At 37.8% G+C, this 23,905-nt stretch overlaps 1 protein-coding gene across 22 annotated transcripts in view; it reads left to right on the top strand.

Moving 5' to 3' along the window:
• The window catches only part of Atp11c (ATPase phospholipid transporting 11C), a 184,638-nt gene that overhangs the window by 138,765 nt on the left and 21,968 nt on the right, over window positions 1-23,905 (top strand). For all 22 annotated transcript variants that reach the window (XM_087600219.1, XM_087600210.1, XM_087600216.1 and 19 more), the window contains 6 exons: window positions 6,351-6,614; window positions 9,001-9,175; window positions 13,353-13,455; window positions 14,799-14,944; window positions 20,386-20,445; window positions 23,276-23,403. In XM_087600219.1, coding sequence (XP_087456345.1) covers window positions 6,351-6,614; window positions 9,001-9,175; window positions 13,353-13,455; window positions 14,799-14,944; window positions 20,386-20,445; window positions 23,276-23,403 — 876 coding nt within the window. The remainder of the gene's footprint in view (window positions 1-6,350; window positions 6,615-9,000; window positions 9,176-13,352; window positions 13,456-14,798; window positions 14,945-20,385; window positions 20,446-23,275; window positions 23,404-23,905) is intronic.

The following is a 23,905-nucleotide window of genomic DNA, read 5'->3' as shown; positions in this document are numbered from 1 at the left end:
CATGGTTTAGTATACTGATTGAGCTTCCTGAGAACCTGGGTTCAATTCCCATCATCCACATGGTATCCACAATCATCTATAACTCCAGTCCTGAGGTAACCAATTCCTTTTTCTGCCCTTCTTGAGCAACAGATATGCACATGGAATACAATTACATATGCAGGGAAAAACACCCATATATATAAAATAAATGAACTAAACTTTGATTACTCAGAAAGTTACAGACATATTTAACCAATTGAAAGTATTTAAATTTTTGTTTTTATTTTATGTTAATATTTATCTATTGGTCTTGCACACTCATGGGCAAACACACACACACACACACACACACACACACACACACACACAATGAAATTTGGTCACCTCATTCCCTAATAACCTCTCTCATCCTAGTCATGTTCCCATTGAATCTCTTCTACCCAACAAGGTCCCCTCCTATTTTCTTGTCCTTTGATTTTGGTTTTGGCTTTGTTTGGGTTTTTTGTTTGTTTTGTTTTGTTTTGTTTTGTTTTGTTTTGTTTTTGTAGCCCACTGGGTTCAATTAAGGGTGTTTGCATGAGCATGAGGAGTATAATCATTTACCCAAGCATGGGCAATTTAGTGATGACTGTGCTACTAAAGAAAATTACTATCCTACCCCAGCAACCATTAATTGCCAATAGTTCCTCTGAGAATAAGTATGAGCCCCTTCTCCACCCATGATAGAATTGTTGATGGAGCCCATTTTGTGTAGGGAGATAGACCTGCTGTGAATTCATGAGTGCAGTGCCTATGAGAAAACTTCAAACATTCCTCCACTTCTTCCAGACCTTAAATTTTTTCCATCCCCTCTTTTTATCATGTTTCCTAAAACTTTAGGGATTGTGTAAATTTCCCATTTAAGTCTGAGCTGTCAACTCTCACTTATTCTTATCACTTTGACCAGTTATCATTTTGACTTTATTAACTGTCACCCACTGCAAAGTGAATCATCTCTAACCAAGGTTGAGAGCAGCACTAATCTATGGGTATAAATAAACATAAATATATTTAGAAGAAAGTTTGATACTCAGTTAAAAATAAAACTCGAGCAGATTACCTCTTAAGGCCTAGGATCTCACCAGCTATAGACTTTTGGCTAGTTTGCAGTACCAAGCATGAGTTCCCTCTCATGGAATGGGCCTCAAATACAATTTTTAAAAGAGATGTATTTATTTCATGTGTATGGGTGTTTTGCCTGAAGGTGTGCCTGTGCAGAAGCCAGAAGAACTGTCAGATCCCTAGGAACTGAAGTTACCAGCAGTTGAAAGCTGCCACGTGGTTCCCGGGAATCAAACCCAGGTCCTCTGCAATACTAGCCAGTGCTTTTAATCACTGAGCCATCTCTCCAGCCCCCTCAAATACAACTTTAAAAAAGCAGTGGTTACACATTGCACCAGTGGACACATCTTGCCCGGAAGGTTGGTTTTGTAACTCAAAGAGTTCATGATAGCTTTTGTCTCCCATCGGCCTACATAACACCTTCAATCACATTGAAAGCTAGCAAGCAGGGAGGAAGCTTGCAACTCAGTTATAGTCTTGATTTCTCTATCCCTCAACAGTTGTGTATATGGTATCTTCAACAATAGGGTCTTACCATTTAGTTCTGGTGAACAACTAAGAGCCATAACGAGCTTATTTAGTTTGGGAGAAATTTCTGGGACCTCACATTCAGAAGAGGGGAGCTAGAAAGATGGCTCAGCACTTAAGAGTAGTGGCTCTACTTCCAGAAGATCTGGGTTCCAGTTCTAGGGAATACAGTGTCCTTTTCTGGCCTCCTTGGAACCTGCATGCATGTGCTACACTGATATAGATACAGGCAAAACATGCATACACATAGCATAGCATATAATACAATACAATACAATACAATACAATACAATACAAAAAACTTTCAAGGAGGTATTTGGCACTTAGATTTTTAATTAATAATCTAGGCCTTGTGGAAGTAGCGTTACATAGCCATTCAAACTCATTTATAAAGAATCACTTTAGGGCTGGAGGGATGGCTCAGCGATTAAGAGCACTGACTGCTCTTCCAGAGGTCCTGAGTTCAAATCCCAGCAACCACATGGTGACTCACAACCATCTGTAATGGGGTCTGATGCCCTCTTCTGGCATGTCTGAAGACAGCTACAGTGTACTCATAATAAATAAGATAAATAAATCTTTTAAAAAATCACTTTAAAAAACTTAACTTGCAAATACAAAACACCATGCAGCTATATTGAAGTACTCAAACAAGTACTTGCCAAGACCCAATGTCTGCATATCTCAATGAACTTCTATGTTTTCTTAAATTATATTTGATTACTTAGCACCAAATAGCAAACTTCCATGTGATATCTTCTATATATTCTTTGTTTTTCTTTATCCTCTTGCCCAATTAACTCCTCTTTTCTATTCATTCATGTCCACTTAAACCTTTCCATGTTTATTTTTCTTTGTGTGAGTGTAGAATGGGGAGGAATGACAGTCCCATGCATGTGGGAGCGCCCACGCAGTACAAAGACTTCTGATCTGTTGTAGCTAGAGCCACAGGCTGTTGGCAGTCACTTGGTATGTGTGCTGGGAATCAAACTAGGATCCTGAAAGAGTAAAACATGCTTTAATACTTAACCATCTCTTCAGTCACCTCCTGGAAATTTTATTAACATATTATAAACGGTTAAGAAGTGTTATTGTTGGGCTGGAGAGATGGCTCAGTGGTTAAGAGCACTTACTGCTCTTCCTGAGGTCCTGAGTTCAAACCCCAGCAACCATATAGTGGCTCACAACCATCTCTAATGGGATCGGATGCCCTCTACTGGTGTGTCTGAAGACAGCTAAAATGTACTCATATAAATAAAATAAATTAAAAAAAAACATAGAACTAAAATAAAAGAAGTTTTATTGTTGCATTCCAGTATGTGTGTATACATTTTATTTATTCTTATTTATTTATTGTACTATTCACTTTACATCCTGCTAACTGACCCCCTCATGGTCACACACACACACACACACACACACACACACACACACACACTCCTTCCCCTATCCCTCCTCCTCTTTTCCTCTGTCCTGGTAGGGGGCCCCCTTGGGTGTGCCCCTACTCTGGCACATCAACTCTCTGAGGCTAGGCATGTCCTCTCCCACTCAGGCCAGACAAGGCAGGCAGCCACCTAAAAGAACATATTCCATGGGCAGGCAACAGCTTTAGGGATAGCCCCCACTCCAGTTGTGTTTGGTACCCACATGAAGACCAAGCTGCACATTTGCTACTTATGAGAGTGGGGATCATTGTCCACCCTATATATGATATTCCTTGGTTGGTGGTTCAGACTCTGAGAGCCCCAAGGGTTCAGGTTAGTTGACTCTGATGGTCTTCCTGTGGAGTTCCTATCACCTTAGGTCCTGCAGTTCTTCCATTAGAGTTCCCAAGCTCCATCCACTGTTTGACTGTAGGTGTCTGTATCTGTCTGAGTCAGCTGATGGATGGAACTAGGCTCCTATCTGCAAGCATAACAGAGTATCATTAATAGTATTAGGGATTAGTGCTTGACCGTGTGATGGGTCTCAAGTTGGGCTGGTTGTTGGTTGGTCGTTCCCTCAGTGTCTGCTTCCTCCCACATGCCTGCATTTCTTGTAGACGGGATAAGTTCTGGGTTGAAAGTTTTGTGGGTAGGTTGGTGTCTCTGTTGAATCAGTGGGGTTCCTACCTGGCTACAGGAGGTGGCCTCTTCAGGTTCCATATCCCCAGTGCTGTGAGTCACAGCTTAGGGACATTCCCTTTGATTTCTTGGACTGTAGAGGTACCAGATTTTCTCGATTCACTCTCCAGTTGAGCATCTAGGTTGGTTCCAGTTTCCGGCTATTACAAATAAAGCTGCTCTGAACGTAGTTGAGCAAGTGTCTCTGTGGGATGTTGGAGCATCATTTGGGTATATGCCCAGGAGTACTGTAGCTGGGTCTTAAGGTAGAGCTAGTCCCAAATTTCCTGAGAAATCACCAAATTGATTTACATAGTGGCTGTACAAATTTACACTCCCACTAGCCATGAAGGGGCTCCACATCCTCACATGTGCTATCACTTGAGTTTTTGATCTTAGCCATTCTAATGGGAATAATAAGATAGAATCTTAAGGTCTTTATGTGCTTCTCAGCCATTTGAGGTTCTTCTGTTGAGAATTCTGTTTAGATCTGTACCCCATTTTTTATTTGGGTTATTGGTATCTAACTTCTCGAGTTCTTTATAAATTTTGGATATTAGCCCTCTGTCAGATGTAGGTAGGGTTAGTGAAGATCCTTTCTCAGTCTGTAGGCTGCTGTTTTGTCCTATTTACACTGTTCTCTGCCTTACAGATGCTTTGTAATTTCATGAGGTCTAATTTATCAGTAGTTAATGTTAGAGCCTGAGTCATTGGTGTTCTGTACCAATGTATTCAAAGGTATTTCCCACTTTCTCTTCTATGAGGTTTAGCATATCTGTTTTTTTTATTTTAAATAATTTCTTTTTTCCATTTGTAAAGATTTATTTATTTCATGTATGTGAGTACACTGTCACTGTCTTCAGACACACCAGAAGAGGGCATCAGATCCCCACTACAGATGGTTGTGAGCCAACATGTGGTTGGTGGGGAATTGAACTCAGGATCTCTGAACAAGCAGTCAGTGCTCTTAACCACTGAGCCATCTCTCCAACCCAGCATATCTGGTTTTATGTTGAAGTTTTTGCTCCACTTGGACTTAAGTTTTGTTCAGGGTCATAGATACAGATCTATTTGCATTCTTCTACATGTAGACATCCAGTTAGACCAGTACCATTTGTTGAAAATGCTTTCTTTTTTCCATTGTATAGTTTTGGCTTCTTTATCAAAAATCAAGTGTTCATAGGTTTGTGGATTTATTTCTGGGTCTTTGATTTGATTACATAGGTCAACTTGTCTGTTTCTGTGTCAATACCATGAAGTTTTTATCACTGTTGCTCTATAGTACAGATCATGAATGGAGATTCCTCTTTCATTGTTCAGGATTGTTTTAGCTATCCTAGCTTTTTATTTTTCCAGATGAAGTTGAGAATTGCTCTGTTCAGGTATGTAAAGAATTGAGTTGGAATTTTGATAGAGATTGCATTGAATCGGTAGACTGCTTTTGGTAAGATGACTGTTTTCACTATGTTAATCCTACCAATCCATGAGCATTGGGAATCTTTCCATCTTTTGATATCTTCCTTAATTCCTTTCTTCAGTGACTTCGAGTTCTGGACTGTTTTGGTACCTGGATGTTCTTATAGTAGGGAATGGTAGTTTAAGAGGTATTGGGATCAGGGTGAATCTCCATGGTTCTGGTATGGCAGGCCTCTGATGGGTGTCTTTGCGTTGGATGGTTCCAGACCTTCAGGTCTGTATGTCCGGGATCTGCAGGTCTGCCTGGTTCAGGAGCTGCAGATCAGATCAAAGTGGGTGGATAATGGAGGGCCTCTTGGGCTAGCAGGCTGCTCAGGGTAGTGTGGCTTATTCCAGAGGACTCAGCAATAAGGGAGATGGGTGGGGGAAGGGCAGTTTAACTGTATTGTTCGGGATCAGCAGGTCTGAAGGTGACTGGAGAGGTGGGGGAAGAATAGATGTCCCCCAGGATAGCAGGCTGCTCAGGGCAGCTGGACTTGCTCCCCGAGTACTTCAAGCATGGGAGATAAGTTGGGAAAGGGAAGCTTGCCTGTATGGTTCAGGGTCAGCAGATCTGATAAGTTGCTCAGAGAGGTGGCAGGAGAATGGAGGTCTGCCTGGGCTAGCCAGTACATGCATATATTTTAATCATATTCCCTGCTTTTATTATTTTTTCTTACTTCCTGTGGTTCCCTTTTCCCTTCCTCCTCTTAACAAAATTTCTTTTGTCAAATTTCATTGATATTCTGGCATCCGAAAGGAATCCAGAGCAAGTGTCATTTTTCTATCCATTATTTTCAGTGTTATTCTTAAATTCTCCTAGAAAATTTTGGTTTCCTTTATGTACTTCTCTTTTTATGAGACAGGATCCTTACTGTGTAGGCCTGGCTTGTGTGAAGCACCCTATAGAGACCATGTTAGCTTCAAATTCACAGTGATTTTGCCTGCAGCTGCCTCCCATGTCCTGGGATTAAAGACAAGCTACAACACTCAGCAGCTCTCCTACTATTAAGAGTTCTTCAACCATAAGAATTTACTAATAGCCCCCGTATCTACTTAGAATGTTTTATCTCTTTCCATTTTGCCAGAGACAACCGAGCTATGATAAGGATTCTAGAATGGCATTGCTACCCTTCTTCTCTCAGGAATTGTAGAGATTAACAGATTTCTTTGTGTTTTTAGGCTACAAGATCAGGCTGCAGAGACCATTGAAGCTCTCCATGCAGCTGGCTTAAAAGTCTGGGTGCTTACTGGGGACAAGATGGAAACTGCCAAGTCTACTTGTTATGCCTGCCGCCTTTTCCAAACCAATACTGAGCTCTTGGAACTGACTACAAAAACCATTGAAGAAAGCGAAAGGAAGGAAGATCGATTGCATGAACTGTTAATAGAATATCGTAAGAAATTGCTACATGAGTTTCCTAAAAGCACTAGAAGCCTTAAAAAGTAAGAAAATCGTCTATTTCTTAATTTATACATTGATCCAAATGTAATAACAGATTCTTTTTGTGGAAAGCTCTACTTGCTATAATTTATCATTCGTTGTTGATATTTTTTCTTATAAGTTAAAACCTTCCCTGAGGACTTTGCTAATTCTCCATTCAAAATTGTTTGTGGATCTATAGCTCTCTTAATGTAAAAGACAAATAGATTTCTTCAGATTTACTGTGAAAGCGCAAAAAATTTTTGGCGGTGCTGTAAATTGAACCTAGGACCTCACACATCTTCAACAAGCACTCTACCACCAAGTTATCCCCAGCTCTGTTTCTTTTTTAAATAAATTCATATTTCACATGTACACAAAAGCATAAAATTGTACATATTAATAGCTTAATGTGATATTTTAATGCATGCATATACTGTATAACGCTTAAATTGTGGCTAAACACATTTTTCCCTAAGCATTTTTCTTTACAGTAAAAAGTTCCAGAATCTAACTGTACAGGTAATAGGCCAAAATGTCTTTATCCTGTCTAAATTTTACTTGATGCCCTTTGATCAGCTTTTCCTGACAGTTATAGCCACATAATCTCCCAGCTTTTGGTAACCACTCTAATAATCTCAACTTCCATGAGATCAATATGCTTTGAGTTTCTATGAATGAAATCAAATCTTTATGCCTGGATTTTTTTATTTTCTTATTACACATAATATAATGAGCTTCATTTCATCTGTGTAGTTGCAAATGACAGAATTTCCTTTTTGTAGCTGAATAGTATTCTAAGCTATGTATGTTATGTATGTATCATATTTTTCTCATATTAGTTGATAGATACTTAAGTGGTTTCCATCTGGGCTCTTGTGAATAGTGTTGAAATGACATTCATTTTGCTCTTCTGTATACTTAGTAGTGAAATTTCAGGGTTATAACAGTAATTGTTTTGATTATCTTTAAAAAATCTTTTAATGTACCTAAATTTGTAAACATTTAGAGTCTGGGCATATACTACCATCAGACTCTGGAACTGTTTCCACAACTTTTGAAGTCCTAGCCTATTTTCCATGTGAATTCTGTCTCAGTGCTCCAACAGTTACCAAATAAGCTATGGTTCTGTCTTCAACTAGCAAAGGAAGAAAGATTTATGGAGCCTAAGAGTCTCCAGAACATTTTATGATTCACAATACCTTAGTGCCCAGAGATACGACATCCTTCATTCTTTTCATTGTCTACTTTGCCCAGTATTTTCAAATTTAATTATATTCAAATTTAATGGAGCTAGGCATGACCAGTTTTCTTAATATAGGTAGGCTAGGGTTAAAAACCCCTAGGTGATATAAATTTGTATTTATTTAAATGATACATATGTATATTTATATAATGTTCTTTAATAAAATTGTACCTTCTGGATGGTTTGCCCTATTTGAAAATCTATATCCTATGGAGTACCTTTGTTATTCAGGCAAAGATGCTTTATTTGTTTGCTCTTACGTCATTTTAATTTTTCTCTGTTTTCCCCAGGAGTTTCGGGTTGACTGATGAGTTATCTTTGTGTTGAATTTTGCATCATTTCATAATCGTCTAACTCATTAACCTGTAATTCAGAAGCCTCACTTTAAATTTTTATAGTCAGACTGCACAAGCACCTTCGTTTTTATAAATATCAAAACTTAGAATCAACTATGTGGGCAGTCCTTGCTCCCCATTGTACTCGTTGCCTGTTATTTATGTTCTTATTACTCTACAGGCTTTCTAATAGGCAAACCTGATGCAATCTATTTGTTCATTTTATTTTCTTCCTCATTTCTCTGCTGAAGTTGGCATTATCGATGACATCCTCCCTAAAACTCTCCTTCTTAGGCCAGTGAAATAGCTCATCATCTAAATGTAGCTGGCTGCACAAGCCTTTGACCACCAGAACCAACTCCAGACTTGCCCTCTGACCTCCACACATGTGCATACTTGTGCATATGAGCACACACACAATAAAAATTTAAAAACACCAACTCTCTTGATTTCTACTTCAGTGCTTCCCACTTTGGCAGTCTGATATCTTCATTTTCTCCCTAAGTACCTTTTTCTAACAAAAGTCACTGTTGTTCTTTTATTAGAGACAGTTTATTCTTTGGGATGATTGATGAAGGAAACTAGAACTGGTGACTTGTCTTATCTAGAATACTCCCCTCAGTGATTAAGAAACTCAAAATCATGCCAGGTATGGCGGTGCATGCCCATAGTCTCAGAACTTGAGAAGTAGAAACCGAAGGATCAGGGAGTTAAATAAAAGACCTCCTTAGCTATAGGGAGAATTGAAGGCTGGCCAGAAAGGAAAAATCAACGTCTTAATTCTAACTGTATCAGAGCTATAAATACATTTTTAAAAATCTTTTTCAGAGCATGGACAGAACATCAGGAATATGGATTAATCATTGATGGCTCCACATTGTCACTTATACTAAATTCTAGTCAAGATTGTAGTTCAAACAACTATAAAAGCATTTTTCTACAAATCTGTATGAAATGCACTGCAGTGCTCTGCTGCCGGATGGCACCATTACAAAAAGCCCAGGTAACTGGATATTAATTTTTCATTCTGGGTCCTCTGTACACATCTCATTTCTCTCCCTGCTTTCTGTGAGCAAAGCCTGTAGTCTCTTTCAAGTTACTTTAAACCTATACTATACCTTGTACCTACAAGCTTGCGGACCAACTTTTTACCTTTTAGACTTCTCTAATAAGTACTTAATTTCTACTGCCTCTGCCTAGTGTTCCTACCTCCTTATGGCATTAGGTCTACACATCCTGTTATCTTTTCTTATTATTCTGCTGGCTTGGTTACAGACCCAGTTCATTGAGCACTATTCTTTTCCTTGTTTCTCTACTACACTTGGTGCTATCACTTACATTCTCCTCAATCGTCCTTGACTTTTGTGCTTGTCCAAAATGCTGTTTTCCTTCTCTTTCCCATTGTAATACCCTTTCATTTGGTTTCATCCTGGATTTTTTATGGTTTTTATTTTGATGTGTGGGAGTATTATACCTGCATGTGTAATCTGCACCACTTGGGTTCCTAGTGTCTACAGAGGCCAGAAGAGGGCATCAGAACCCCTGGAACTGGAGTTAGAGACACTTGTTAGCCGCCATGTGGGTACTGAGAATAGAACCTGGAGCCTCCTTCGGGCCCACTATCCTGGATTTCCTATCTGCTTACTGGATTCCCCCTATGGCAAAGTTGTCCTTTGCTTTCACTTTATGGTCTCAGTGTTCCCCCTCCTCCTCCTTCTTCCTCCCTGCCCCCACTCAACTCTTCATTTCTCTGCTTTCCACTGATACAGCTCTAGACTTGACTTTTTCTTAAGATTAATTCTCCTATTTCTAGGTGTCTTCTACACATCGCCATTTTGATTCCCTGCTATCAAATTATAGTTTCATAAGACAGATCTTACAGTTTTCTTGAACAGTTTGTTTTTTTCCCTGGCCTTATTTTATTCCTGTTACTGGAGCCATCTTTCTTTTGTTCCCTAAATCTCACATTATAGTCTATTTATTCTACCTACTTTTTGTCATAGCTCTCATTTTTAGGAAACCTTTTGGTGTTACCCATATTTTTTCTCCTTCCCAGAACATGCAGGCAGCATTTTGTGATTCAGGCCTCAATGTATTTTATCTTCGTCACTGTAGTTACTTTTTCTAAAGTATTACCTTCTTATCTCTTGTGTCCATATACTTTAAGTCATCTAAATTTTTGGGATTCTAGTTCATTAGTTTCTTACAAACCGACGACCGTCTTGGGATTGTTCAACTCTGCCTTCTCTGCAGCTTAACTACCATTTTCTTGGCATTTCCTATTGTTTCAATAACCAAGCTTACTGGACTTTTAACTTTTAAACCCAAACCTTTAGTGACTACTTGTGCTTTACTCTTGTATGTAGAATATTTACTAGTATATTTTACTAGTCTTTTCTGCCTGTTTCTTTCTGCAGAGCTCACTAAACTTCATCTGTAACTAGCCTCCTAGCCTGCCTTTGTCTCCTCTTCATTTTGTGTTCTACCAGTGCCTTCTGTACTCTGCTGCTTGGACAATAACCTTCCCTGTTGACCTGAATCCATTCTCTGTATGTGAAAATTCGTTGATAGGATCACACCAGACCTACTTTATCACTGTTTATTATGTTTACTTCCCTGTGTGCCTTTTGGATGTCGTTCCTTTTCTCTGGGAAAGCCCTTTCTTTCCCTGCACACACAGATTTTACTAGAATTTCATGATTTAAATTAGTCTTCTGTAAAATAATGCCTAATTGGCAAACATTTTCCTCTTTCTTATATGGAAATTTTTTACATTGACTTATTTATTGTGTGGTATATGTACTTTGTTGTACATGTGGAGATATGAAAACAGCTTGAATAAGTCTGTCCCTCCTCCATGTGGGTTTCAGGGTTCAAATTCAGGTCTTAATTCTTGGCAGCATGTGTCCTAACCCACTGAGCTATCTCACCAGCTTCTATATGGATAATTGGATATGCATGTACTTCTGTACAGAGAGCATGTTTTGTTATCTTCATTCTTTATCTGGTTATCTAATATACTTGTATTTGTAACTAATCTCTATTTCATTTAAATGCTTTTCAGTGACCACATATCTTCATTTTGCATAGTAGTATATTATTTGGAATGGTATGCTGCAAACATTTATACTTGATGAATAAAGTTATTTTTAGTTAGGTTACTTCTTTTTCTTTAAAGTTACCTACAGTTAGAGAAAAACTACTAGTATGGGTAACTTGAAGAGATTTGAGGTGGGGGGACTCCATGTTCCCCTTACCAAACCCTTCATGACTTTCTTGTCAGTGACCACAAATCCTTCTGTTTTGTTTTCCACAAGGACAAATTAATCTTTCAACCTAACCTATACTTTTCTTGCAAACGTTGTCACCCTGGATGATTTTATTGCCTTCCAAGCTGCAGTGTTTAACCCTGAGGTGTAGAAATCGCTGCTGCACATAGTATACCAAGGACTAATTCGTTAGCCTAGAGCCCGTCAAATCGGAACGGAGGTTGGATTCTTTACCTTTATTTTCTTAAAAAGTAAGAGATTGTTTCTGACAATCATTTGTAAAGAGAGATCAGACAAAAGCTAACATTTCTCTTCATTTTTATATTGAACGACATTGGGCATGTAGGATTTTTTTTAATGCTTTTAGCACAACTAAAATCTTAGTATTATTTAAAGAAATGATTGTGGTGTGCCTTCCTTGCATAGATTATTTGTAATCACTTTATTTATATGGAAAATGAATTTTATATATGCTAACCAGTTAGAGACATCAAAGGGACAGACTTTTTAGAAAGCATTATTTAGCAGCTGAAACATTTATATTCTTGTTAAGGCCACTAAATGCCAAGGAGTCTTGAGAATAGATAGCAAGCAGTGACTATCTGAAACAGAGTGGAAAGATAGCTTTAACCCAAATATGTCCACAAGTAACTTTCCCAGGAGGTTTTGGAGCACCCTAAAGCAGAACTGTTCAACAACACTAGAGGTGAATATTTTTGTTCAGTATTTGTCCCGAACACAACAATGAGCCATACTGCAATCATTTTCACATCTAGATAAGATACTATTTGGAAAGTAACTGAATTTGTACACCCATCTTGAATATTTTTCTGCAGCTCTCACCTCCTTTAAGATACCCCCTTTGAAATGTAGCTATCTGACAGAGATAAACCATATTAGGTAGTGAGCAAAGTTAGTAAAATTTCATTGGAAGTCATATAGGTACAAAAATTAGGGGCTGGGGATTTAGCTCAGTGGTAGAGCGCTTACTTAGGAAGCGCAAGGCCCTGGGTTCGGTCCCCAGCTCCGAAAAAAAGAACCAAAAAAAAATTAGTATAAGTTCTATAATTACTATTAAGATATTCCTTTTTCATCAATTTATTTTTTTACTTTATATCCCAATCACAGCCACCCCTACCATACACACACACACACACACACACACACACACACACACACACACACAGCTCCTCCCCATATCCCCTCCCCTTCTCCTTTGAGAAGGGGAAGGCCTACCCTGGCACAACAAATCACTGCAGGACCAGGCTCATTCTTTCCACTGAGACCAGAAAAGACAGCCCAGTTAGGTGAAACGGGATACACAGACGGGAAACATCATCAAGTAACCCACATGAAGACCAATTGCACATCTGCTACATACATTTGAGGGGCCTAGGTCTAGCCCATGTATGCTCTTTAGTTGGTGGTTCAGTCTCTTAAGATTCCCCAAGGGTCCAGGTTAGTTGACTTTATTGGTCTTCTTGTGGAGTCCCTAGCTCATCGGGGTATTCTAAGTGAGATAGATGTCTTCAGAAAAGAGGGAATAGGAAGTGAGGAAAACACTGTTCTGATTTTTCTGTTCTCGTTGTAGTGGCTTTGTACATGTTACCTCAAATCCAATTCATGGCCTCCACTCCTATACATTTATAATATAATCTAAAATGATCACATGAAAATATGGCAAAAAAAGTAAACATGCCAGCCTTTAGTAAGCATGGCAGGCAATGTTTTGAGCATTTCTGCATATATAGACCTAGAAACCAATGGGGCGGGTGTGTTGCATTGTAAATGACTTGTTGCTTTAGACCTGAGAAATCATATATTTCTGTTTACTTATAAATGACAGTAAACCCAGTGAGTTGTTTCACATTCTGCTTTTGACTTTTCTATCTCTTTTGTATTTAATGGTAGATTGTGAGAATGGTGAAGAACTTGAAAGGCAGCCCCATAACACTGTCAATAGGTGATGGTGCCAATGATGTCAGTATGATTTTGGAATCCCATGTGGGAATAGGTAAGAAATATTTAATGGAATGGCCTCTATAAAGTCTTATTATTAGTATTGCTTTGTAGCTTGAATGCTTACTCTAGATTGTTTTGGTTACCCATCTGAAATTTGAGTTTGGAAATAATTGTTAATCTAATGGAAGATTCCATCTAATAGTGAGCATTCCAAGATCCTACTAATACTGTAGTTAGAGGGTATTTTTATATTTGCCAAACAAAGTGGGTTTTTCCTTTTTCTTTTATCTTTTTGTTTTGTTTTTTATTTATTTATTTATTTATTTTAGACATTGTTTCTCTGTGTAGCCCTAGTGGTCCTGGAACTCTTTGTGTAGAGAAGTCTGGCTTCAAACTCAGAGATCTACCTGCCTCTGCTTCCCAAATGCTGAGAATTAAAGGCGGGTGCTATCACCACCCAGCTACAAAGTGGATTTTTCAAGCATTTTTGAACAATTAATTGTGTAGCTCTTATTTTTACAGCACGAATGATATTTTATTAAATTTGTTACACCTCTAGCCAAGCTGCCTATACTCTCTTACTGCTCTCGTTCTTTGAAGATTATTAACTGTTAGAGTGTAAGAGCTGATCAGTAATTGGCTCATTTTTCACACAGTGGTGTTTATGAACACCTTAGGCTCTGGTGTTGAAGTCTCACATTGATATATACCAACAGTTTTTCTACCACCTTCATCAGGTTTTTACCCACCCAATTGGCATTAAGCATTCAACCTAATGCCCCAACAACATTGGGCAATGGATTGGGAGCACATATAGAATTAATATCTTGAAAATTGCTATAGTGATGTTTAGATTCCAAAAGTCCTTTTTCCATTCAGAAGTAGAGTGATTTAGCATAGAATTCTAAGTTTATTCATTGATTACCAATGTGAAAATGGCCCATGACTCATAAAATCCATGGGTAGCTATTCAGCCTAATTCAGGGACAGGGTTGCACTGTCTTGTCATTGGTTTCCCTTACTGCAGAACCCAGACTTCTGCCTTAATATCACAGCCAGTTTAGTGTTGTGTACAATTCAGCACATTCTGAAGGCCTTAAATAATGTTCAAGTGGCTTTTTCCCTGCCAGATAATTTTTTGCTTTGTACTTGAAATAGTAATTCTTCTTAATTGGTTTATATTATTATATTAACTAATAGCTTATCTCTTAAACATACTTTTATTTGATGTGTCAATACCACTGTTAAAACCCATTTTTATTTTTTTAAAAAACTAAACCTAAAGCACACACTTGATTTACAACATTTAAGTAAATTAAAATATTAAAAACAAATCAGGCATTTGGTCATTGTAAAAAAAAAAATTGGCACCATATGGAAATATTCTCTCTTTAGGTATTAAAGGAAAAGAAGGTCGTCAAGCAGCCAGGAATAGTGATTATTCTGTTCCAAAGTTTAAACATTTAAAGAAACTGCTATTGGCTCATGGACATCTATACTATGTGAGAATAGCACATCTTGTACAATATTTCTTCTACAAGGTATGTGGTCAAATATTTATAATTTAGCTGTTCTGCAGGGGATTATTTTTGAAACAGGACTTTGCTCTGTCACCCAGATTTGAATCAAACGTCTTTTGTAACTGGGGCTGGAACATCCTCCTCTGACTCAGCCGGGACCCCGGGTTACAGATGGTGTACCACAGCGCTGCACTCTGCAGTTTAATCTCTGTGAATCAAAACCAAGGCATTACTGTCCATGTAAAAGATTTGAAGTTATTTTAAAGTCAGCTTTCTTAAAGTATAAATTATATTAATGATATTTAAGCATGGATAATAATGTTCTATCTAATAGGAGTTTATAGATCCAGGCCAAAGAGATATTTTGTTCAGCTAAGCAGAACACTGGCTCCAGGCAGCTAGGACAGGGTCTTAAAGCCCACACCCACAGTGACACACCTACTCCAACAAGGCCACACCTTCTAATAGTGTCACACTCCCTGGGCCCAGCATATACAAACCATCACACCATGGATCTCAGATATTCTGATTATAACTTATTAATTTTTTTTCGGAGCTGGGGACTGAACCCAGGGCCTTGCGCTTGCTAGGCAAGTGCTCTACCACTGAGCTAAATCCCCAACCCCAACTTATTAATTTTTTATTTATCAAAATTACATTTAAAGTGTGCAAGAGAGAGAGAGAGAGAGAATGAGAGAGAGAGAATATATATATTCTAGGTGTTGCAGCATCTTGAAGAAGTCCCTTTTCCCCTTTATCATGTAGGTCCTGGGTATCAAACTCAGACTGCAAGGCTTTGCAGCAGATGTCCTTCCTCACTGAGCCATCTCTCTGTCTTATTAATTTCTCTTTGTCATTGTCTTATGTTTCAGTGTCTCTGCCTTGTCTTTAAGCCCTGACAGTCTGTTCTTTTATCCATTCTATTGCTGAAGCTTTTTAAGGAGCTTAGCATTTGACTTACTGAAAATTTGTTTCCAGTATTTCTATTTGTTTTCTATTTTAGTATTTCTAGCTGTTGAATTATGCTTTCACATCCTCTGTTTGCTTATTTCATCTAGCTGTTTGTCTTCCTGTGGATATTCTGCTTTGGAAACTGTCTCTGAGCAGGTTTTCACCTAGCTGATCACTGTGGTTTTGATGCGCTGTTTCTTCACCATAGTGCAGAGGTATTCTGGCCAGGTTAGCCTGTAGTTCACTTTGAGTTTCCAGAGAGCAGCCCAGTATTGTTTGGAGCCTCTGGAGCCATCAGCTCAGCAGGGGTCTTTTAAAATGGTATTCTACAGCTGTTCCAGTTCAGTGCCAAGGAAAAGGTGTTCTCCCCCCCCCCCCACCCCCGAAAAGCTTTTCTCTGCAGCTACCATGCATAACTTTTGTCTCCTTTCTTCCTTCTTCCTTTGTCATTTACTAAGAGTATTATGCTGATATTTGAGGCTTTTTCTTTTAAGCACTGTTTCAGTGATCACTCTCACAGAGAGAAGGGATTTCCCCAGACTATGCTATCCCTTAAGGGCAGATTCAGTATTTTTTCTGTTCTGCTTTTCAAGGTTTCCTACTTTACTTTGGATTAGACAAGAGATTTTTGTGGTTGTCACCCTTCTGATAATTGTTTATCTAGCCTTCCCCAGGATATTCCTTAGGTAGTCTATCAGACCAAACCTATATGATGTCCACCATCTTGTCTAACATCTATTTCATTTCTTCATTCATTCTCTCATCTATGACCCATCAAATGAGTCATCATCAGTGATCATTCTTGCCCCGTAAAGCACCAGATGCCAAGGCTCCTATATGTGCATTTGTTAAATAAAAAAAATTAAAATGAGCCAGTTACAGTGGCACACACCTTTAATCTCAGCATGCAGGAAGTAGAAACAAGTGGATCGATTGCTCAAGAGTTTGAGGTTAACCTGGTTTGCATGAATTTGAGAACAGCCAGAGTTAAATGATGGAGACTTTGTCTCTAAAACAATAAAGAAAAGAAAATGTTTATAGATAACAATATCTGTGTACATAGAAGTGAAAATGTATATAGCATGTGATTTTATGTTTGTGTGTATGTATATATATATATAACATATATATTATATATATATATATATTCCATCCATATCCTAAGTTTCCAGATTTGCCTGCCAGCCTGTATTAACTAGTTTTGGGACTAAACATTGAACAAGGAAGATTACAGTTTAATTGATGATAATGAACCCAGGGTAAAGCATATTGTTGTTTAAGAGAAGCATTTCATTAATTAATTAATCCCGGCAAGTCTCCTATGAGGCAAGTTGTAGTATGTCATTTTTAAATATATAAAAAATAGACCTCTCTCTTACTCTCTTACCCTCTTACTTTCTCTGTCCTTTCTCTCCCCATTCCCCTCCCCCCTCTGACTCTCCACGTGCTTCTGGCCTGCCTCTACTTTCCCCTCCCTTTCTCTTCCTTTCTCCGTCTCTATTTTCTCCTCAACTCCCCTCCCCATTCCCTAAATAAACTATCCCATACTAAAAAATAATTAGACCTCAGGGAAATGCTCTAACTGGTCTTGATTTTACAGCCAGGAAGTATGAGAACTGTATTTCCGCAGTAGGTTAATTCCAGGAATCTCCTTCAGAGTTAGTGTCTGTTGGCCTTGGCATCGCTGATTCTTTGTGGCTTTTCCCAAATAGGAGGTCCCTGTGAAGATCTGTCCTGTACATTTGTTTGGGAATCTGACTTTTCCCAAAAAGCTTGGTTTGCCTCCAGGTAGATTTTGGCTTGTAATTCAAGCGTGTGCCACCAGATGGAATGAATGCTCTGTTAAAAGAATAAAACAAGCCTTAATTTACCAAATGTTAACCAGTGGTTAGAAATTGTTCTGACCTCATTCACAACAAAGGATATTAGAGATTATTTATGTAGACAATGCCTTCCATGTCCGATATCATCTACATTAGTGACTTACAACTATTTCTTTTATACAGCTGTCTTTTGTCCAGAAAGAAATTCTAATCTTATAACCATCTTTGGTTTAACATTAAAAAAGTCATTCCCTCTACTTTTTTAAAAGTATATATTTAATAATATATGTGTCTGGGTGTGTACACATGATTGTAGGTGCCCAAAGGTGCCATATGACCCTGGAGCTGGAGTTAAGGGCATTGTAAATTGTTCATCTGGATGGTGGGAAGGAAACTCCATGATCTCCGGTACTTACACTTTACTGATAAGCCGTCTTGTTGATCCGTTTTCAAATTGTTTCCCCATTAATGGAGTATTTTAGTTACAGATCTGTATTTGTTTCTTCGTTCACTCTTACTCATATAATCCAACCAAGATACTTTAGAAAATACTACTTTCCAACTTACAAGGTAACCCTTCAGTCAGACACTGTCTTGCCATTCATGGGTTTTTAAGTTGTTTTGTTCTTGTGGTTTTGCTGTTTCAAATGTATAAAACAGTGCCTCCCTTTGTAGACCAGAATGGTCTTGAACTTACCATTGTTCTGCCTCTGCCTCCTGAGCACTAGAGTTCTGGCTATGTACCATTTTGCCTGGCTTTACCATGTATGTTTAAAATGAATACTACTTTGCCTTGATTCTTACTATCCCATCCATCCTTAAAACCACGATCAAATAGACTTCACCCCAGAGATGCGGAATGGTTCAACATACAAAATTCTGTCAGTGTAATCCACCATATAATCAAACTGAAAGAAGAAAAAGTTACATGATCATTTTATTAGATGCTGAAAAAGCCTTTGACAAAATCCAACACGATTCATGATAAAAGTCCTTAAGAATTTAGGGATACAAGCAACATACATACACCTTTATAGCAAGCCTATAGCCAACATTAGATGAAATGGAGAGAAACTCAAAGCAATTCCACAAAAATCAGGAAAAGGTTGTCCATTCTTTCCATAGTTGCTTAAAGCTTTATCAGGAGCAATTGATGGAGATCAAGAGGATGCAAATTGGAAAGGATAAAGGCAATGTATGGTCATTCACAGATTATATAGCCCCCAGAATTCCACCAGGTAACTCCTATAACTTATAAACACCTTCAATAAAGTATATGAAAAGAAGATTAACTCAAGAAAATCAATAGCCCAAATGACAAATAGGCTGAGAAAGAAATCAGGGAAACAGTCTTGGGGTAGCTCTAACTAAGCAAGACTTCATCTGGTCGTGGTACACCTTTAATCCCAGCACTCAGGAGGCAGAGGCAGGTGAATCTTTTCACGTTTCAGGCCAGCCTGGTCTACAGAGCTAGTTCTACAATAGCCAAGGCTATACAGAGAAACCAAACCTTGACCCCCAAAACCAAAAGCCCTTCAAGTCATTGAAGAAAAATTGAAGAAGCTATCAGGAGATAGAGAAATCTCCCATGTTTTGGGGTTAGGGTAGGGTTAACATAGTAAACAGGGTTAACCTACCAAAAGCAATCTACAGATTCCATGCAGCTGCCATCAAAATCGTCACAGATCTTGAAAGGACAAGATTTAGCTTCATGTGGAAACACAAAACACCCAGATCACTATCCTGTCCTGAACAGCAGATGTGATGTTGGATGTATCACTAGCCCTGGTTTCAGGTTGTGCTACAGAGCTGTTGTGATAACACATGGCATTAACACCAGAAAAGAAGCACATGTTGTTCAAGAGAATTGAATTAAGACCCAGACATGAATCTGTACATCTATGGAGACCTTAATTTTTTTCAAAAAAGGTAAAACTACATACTGGAAAAATACAGTATCTTTAAAAAATTTTGCTGGTCCAGCTCAGCAGCTGCATGTAGAAAAATCCAAATAAATCCATATTTATCACCATGCACAAAATTCAACTCTACCTCAAAAGACTTCAACATAAAGCCAAATACACTGAACCTGGTAGAAGAGAAAGTGGGTAATAGCCTTGATCCCATTGGCATAGGAAAATACTTTCTGAACAGAACAAGCACAGACACTAAGATCAAAATACACTCTTTGGGTATTATGTAAGTCCATAGTGATTATATAAATCCAATTGATATTTAATGGACAATACTTTAGGTGTTGTATCATGTCAAATGAACTTATCTCTTTCTTGTAAGAAGAATATAGCAAGCCAGTCCTGGTGTCTTATGCTTGCAATTCCAGCACTTGGAAGGCTGAAACAGAAGGAAAACTATTAGTTTGAGACCAGATAAGAAAATATAGCAAGTTCTGAGCTACCTTGGACTCTAGTGTGAGACTTTGTCTCCAAAAAGAAAGGAAAAATTCAAAAATAGCAAGAGGTTCTCATATATATGCCTCTTTTACTTAGGTAAGGGCAAAAATTACTCTTAGTGTGAATTACTTGTTTGAAACTAATTTCTTTACATCTTTGCAATAGAGAGCTATTGCATTCTAACATTAGAAGGATTTAAGAATGACTTTTTACAGTGCCATTTTGGTTTCAAAGTTAATTGACTAAAAATACTAACTTTTCTCTTAATATTTTCCAGAACCTTTGTTTCATTTTGCCACAGTTTTTGTACCAATTCTTCTGTGGATTCTCACAACAGGTATGTGCCCTTCTTAGTAGAAATGTAGCAGATACAACACCCATACTGATGATGGACTCAGAAGTCTGGTTAGTCCATAAACCCTTTAATGATGTTGTCAAGATGGGAAACCATACTGGGACTGTCTTTGACCGGAGTAGCTATGACTAAATTTTCACATTTAGAGGCAAGCTTTATCTTGATTGTAAATGCTAGAAAGTAATTTGTCTTAGAATATTACAATAATCCAAACAAATGTCTTATATTAAAACTTGCAATATAGTGATAGGAAAGAAGGTAGACAATTAAATATGGGATGTGGGATACTGTATTTATACGCTGAAGAAAAAATATAAAGGTTATAAAAATATAATATAATAATAAAATGATATACTGTAACAAGGCGAGAGGCTACTATTTTATAGGAGCTATCTGGAACAGTCTCTCTAATAAAAGAACATGCAGACAGACCAGAGTACCTTAGGGAGGAAGCTAAGCAGATATCTTATAAATGTTCCAGGTAAGGGGGTGCTCTCTGAGGAGGTGATAGAAAGTGTGTGTGTTTACTTTTGCCTTTGGACCTGTCTTAGTGCTGGCAGCAGCATGCTTTAGTGTGTGTTTCATCCATATATCCTTTTTCAATCCCTAGCCTCATTAGCTACTTCCTGCAATTCAGAGTGGATTGTGAAAACAGAGAAATTGAATCTATTTAAAACCAACAAAAAACACGTTTGTTTTTTTAATAAAGCTAGGATATTTCTTATCTGTTTTTCTGTGAAAGGGATGCATTTGTAACAGGTTTAACAAGATGACAATTTATTATCAAATAAACCTTGTTTGTAGGACATTCTGTCTCCTCAAATTATGTGTCTAAGAATTGCAATTAACTATCACATAACCTTAAACTTCCATCCTGAAGCAAAAATAGATTGATGCTTCTTTTGTTTGAAGCAAATTTAAGACTAAATTACACACCAGTCAATCTGAGGAGTTGCTGTTTTAATTTACTCATTAGTGAAAATAGGTAGTTTCCAAAGCAAATTTACTAGTCTATGTCATGAACTAGTACTCATTTGAAAATCAGAAACATAGCACATTTTATGTTTTTTAATTCACTGCAATATTTTTGGCTGATCTTAAGTCTTTGTTCATAGAAAGTATGTGAAAGTTGTCTCCATAGTCTGTGCAGAGCCATCCTTTTAGTCTCCTTGAGCATGTTGAATATACTATATCTCTTGCCCTATTTCGTTAAAACCAAATAGTGTCATGATCCCTTCCTCTAGGCCTATTAGCTCCCTTTATACCCCCAACTCTATTTAATCTCTGTTTTGAATTTAAACACCTTGGTGACTAAAGGATGAATCCTATCTGTCCTCAGTACTTGGTACTTACTATGCTTTCTACCAATGGTTTGATGACAACTAGTGAATGAACTAAAAAGTTCTTCTCCAGTTGTTTCCGACCTTTCACATGACTTTCATTACACTTGTATATTTACTTCACTGGTTAAAAATACACAGCTTTATTGTTAGTGTCACATTTAAATGAATTTTATTAATCAGAGAACATTTACATATATAAATGTGAAAGTGTGTGTGTGCAGGATGCTTTAATTCAGACAACACAAATGATACCTAGCAGTGTATATCTAATGCTGAACTCACTAAATATTGCACCCGAATGAAGTTCATAAAGTAATTAAAAGAAATTTTGTAGACTAGAGAGATGGCACGGTATTTAAAAGCACGTACTGCTTTAGCAGAGAACCTGAATTTAGTTACTAGCTTCCATGTGGGATAGCTCACAGATACCCTCTTCTGGCCCATTGAACACACATATTCACATAAACTTACTCATACACAGACCTACACACACACACCCACACACACACACACACACACACACACACACACACACACACACACACACACACACGTAACTTTTAAATCTTCAGAAAAATTTTTGGAAAGTTTTGTAATTCCTAGTTGATCTTTACAAATAAGGCATGACTTCTGTGTTCATTTGTCTAGTATTTACTGAAAGCTTTCAGGATTCCATCCTCTGTTTTGGGAGCTCACCACTGTCAAAGCACTCAAGACAAAGAACACTCAGCACATATTTATAGTTGGTTGAATTAGGTTTATTAGTTCTTAGGGAGTGAGAACACACACAGGAGGAACTGTCAGGGAAAAGGTGCTGAAATGGCTTTCTTATAGGATTTGAGCTTTATTATAGTATTTGGGATTGTAAAATATTAACTCAATATATATAAAGTAATATCCAGAAAAAATCTGCAACATCCATTGGCTACTCCTTATAATTTAGTTTCTTTAAGGACTCCTAGCTTATATGTATATGATCTTTTCTAAAATAATTACTGAATATCTGCATGTTTAGCAGCTGAAAAATCTTTTTTTTTAAAGATTTGTTCATTTATTATATATAAGTACACTGTAGCTGTCTTCAGACACACCAGAAGAGGGCATCAGATCCCATTACAGATGGTTGTGAGCCACCATGTGGTTGCTGGGAATTGAACTCAGGACCTCTGGAAGAGCAGTCGGTGCTCTTAACTGCTGAACCATCTCTCCAGCCCCTGAAAAATCTTATTTAAAGTTAGTAGGAAATATTATTAAGATCCTGATCTTATTAAAGGGTCAGGTATGTTAATCATGACATAGAATTTTTCAGTATTTTAATCTTTACTAGGTAAGGTGACCTTACTTACAAAGTTTTTATTGTTGCCCCAAAAAGCATTTTAAAAAATCTATTTAGCTAGAAGATTTGCAAATATGTAATTATCTCATAGGTGAATGACTGCAGTACATTGTTTTCCTGTTTGTCTTTTCAGCCACTCTATGATGCTGCTTATCTTACAATGTATAATATCTGTTTCACATCCCTGCCCATCCTGGCTTACAGTCTACTGGAACAGCACATCAACATTGATGCTCTGACTGCAGACCCTCGATTGTATATGTGAGTTGGAAACATCATCAGACAGTTTCTCACTCTGTAGTCCAAGTTTGTTTGGAACTCATGGTGTAGCTCAGACCAGCCTAAAATTTGTGAAATCTTGTGTTGGTCCTGGTATTATTGATACGTAAGTCACTGTGTTGGGCTTTTAAGTAGTGTGTTTTATTTCATCTACAGAACTGATCACTCGGTTCATTAAGTGGTTCAGCTAAAATAGATCATTCTTTCTACTTCTGTCCTCTTTGCCCTAGTCTAAGTCAGTGACTCGAAAAGTCACATTAGCTAAGTACTAACTCCAAGGGTCTTTAGAGAGATATTTTTCCTGTTTCTGAGAAACAGGTACATCTTTCTTCTCCTGCTTTTCTGTTTATAGACAACATTCTTTGAATTTCAGATTTGCATGTAAAAGTCCTATAAGATAAAAAAAAGTTTTACAATTTGTCAACATCACCCAGTGACATTTCTGTAGTATTGTCAGTAGGAGTGCTAGTTAAGTGCTTAGATA

This window comes from Rattus norvegicus, chromosome X (genome assembly GCF_021556685.1).
Source record: "Rattus norvegicus strain SHRSP/BbbUtx chromosome X, alternate assembly SHRSP_T2T, whole genome shotgun sequence".
NCBI classification, from domain to species: Eukaryota; Metazoa; Chordata; class Mammalia; order Rodentia; family Muridae; genus Rattus; species Rattus norvegicus.
Note: the sequence above shows the minus strand (reverse complement) of the source record. Positions and strands in the feature narration are given on the sequence as shown.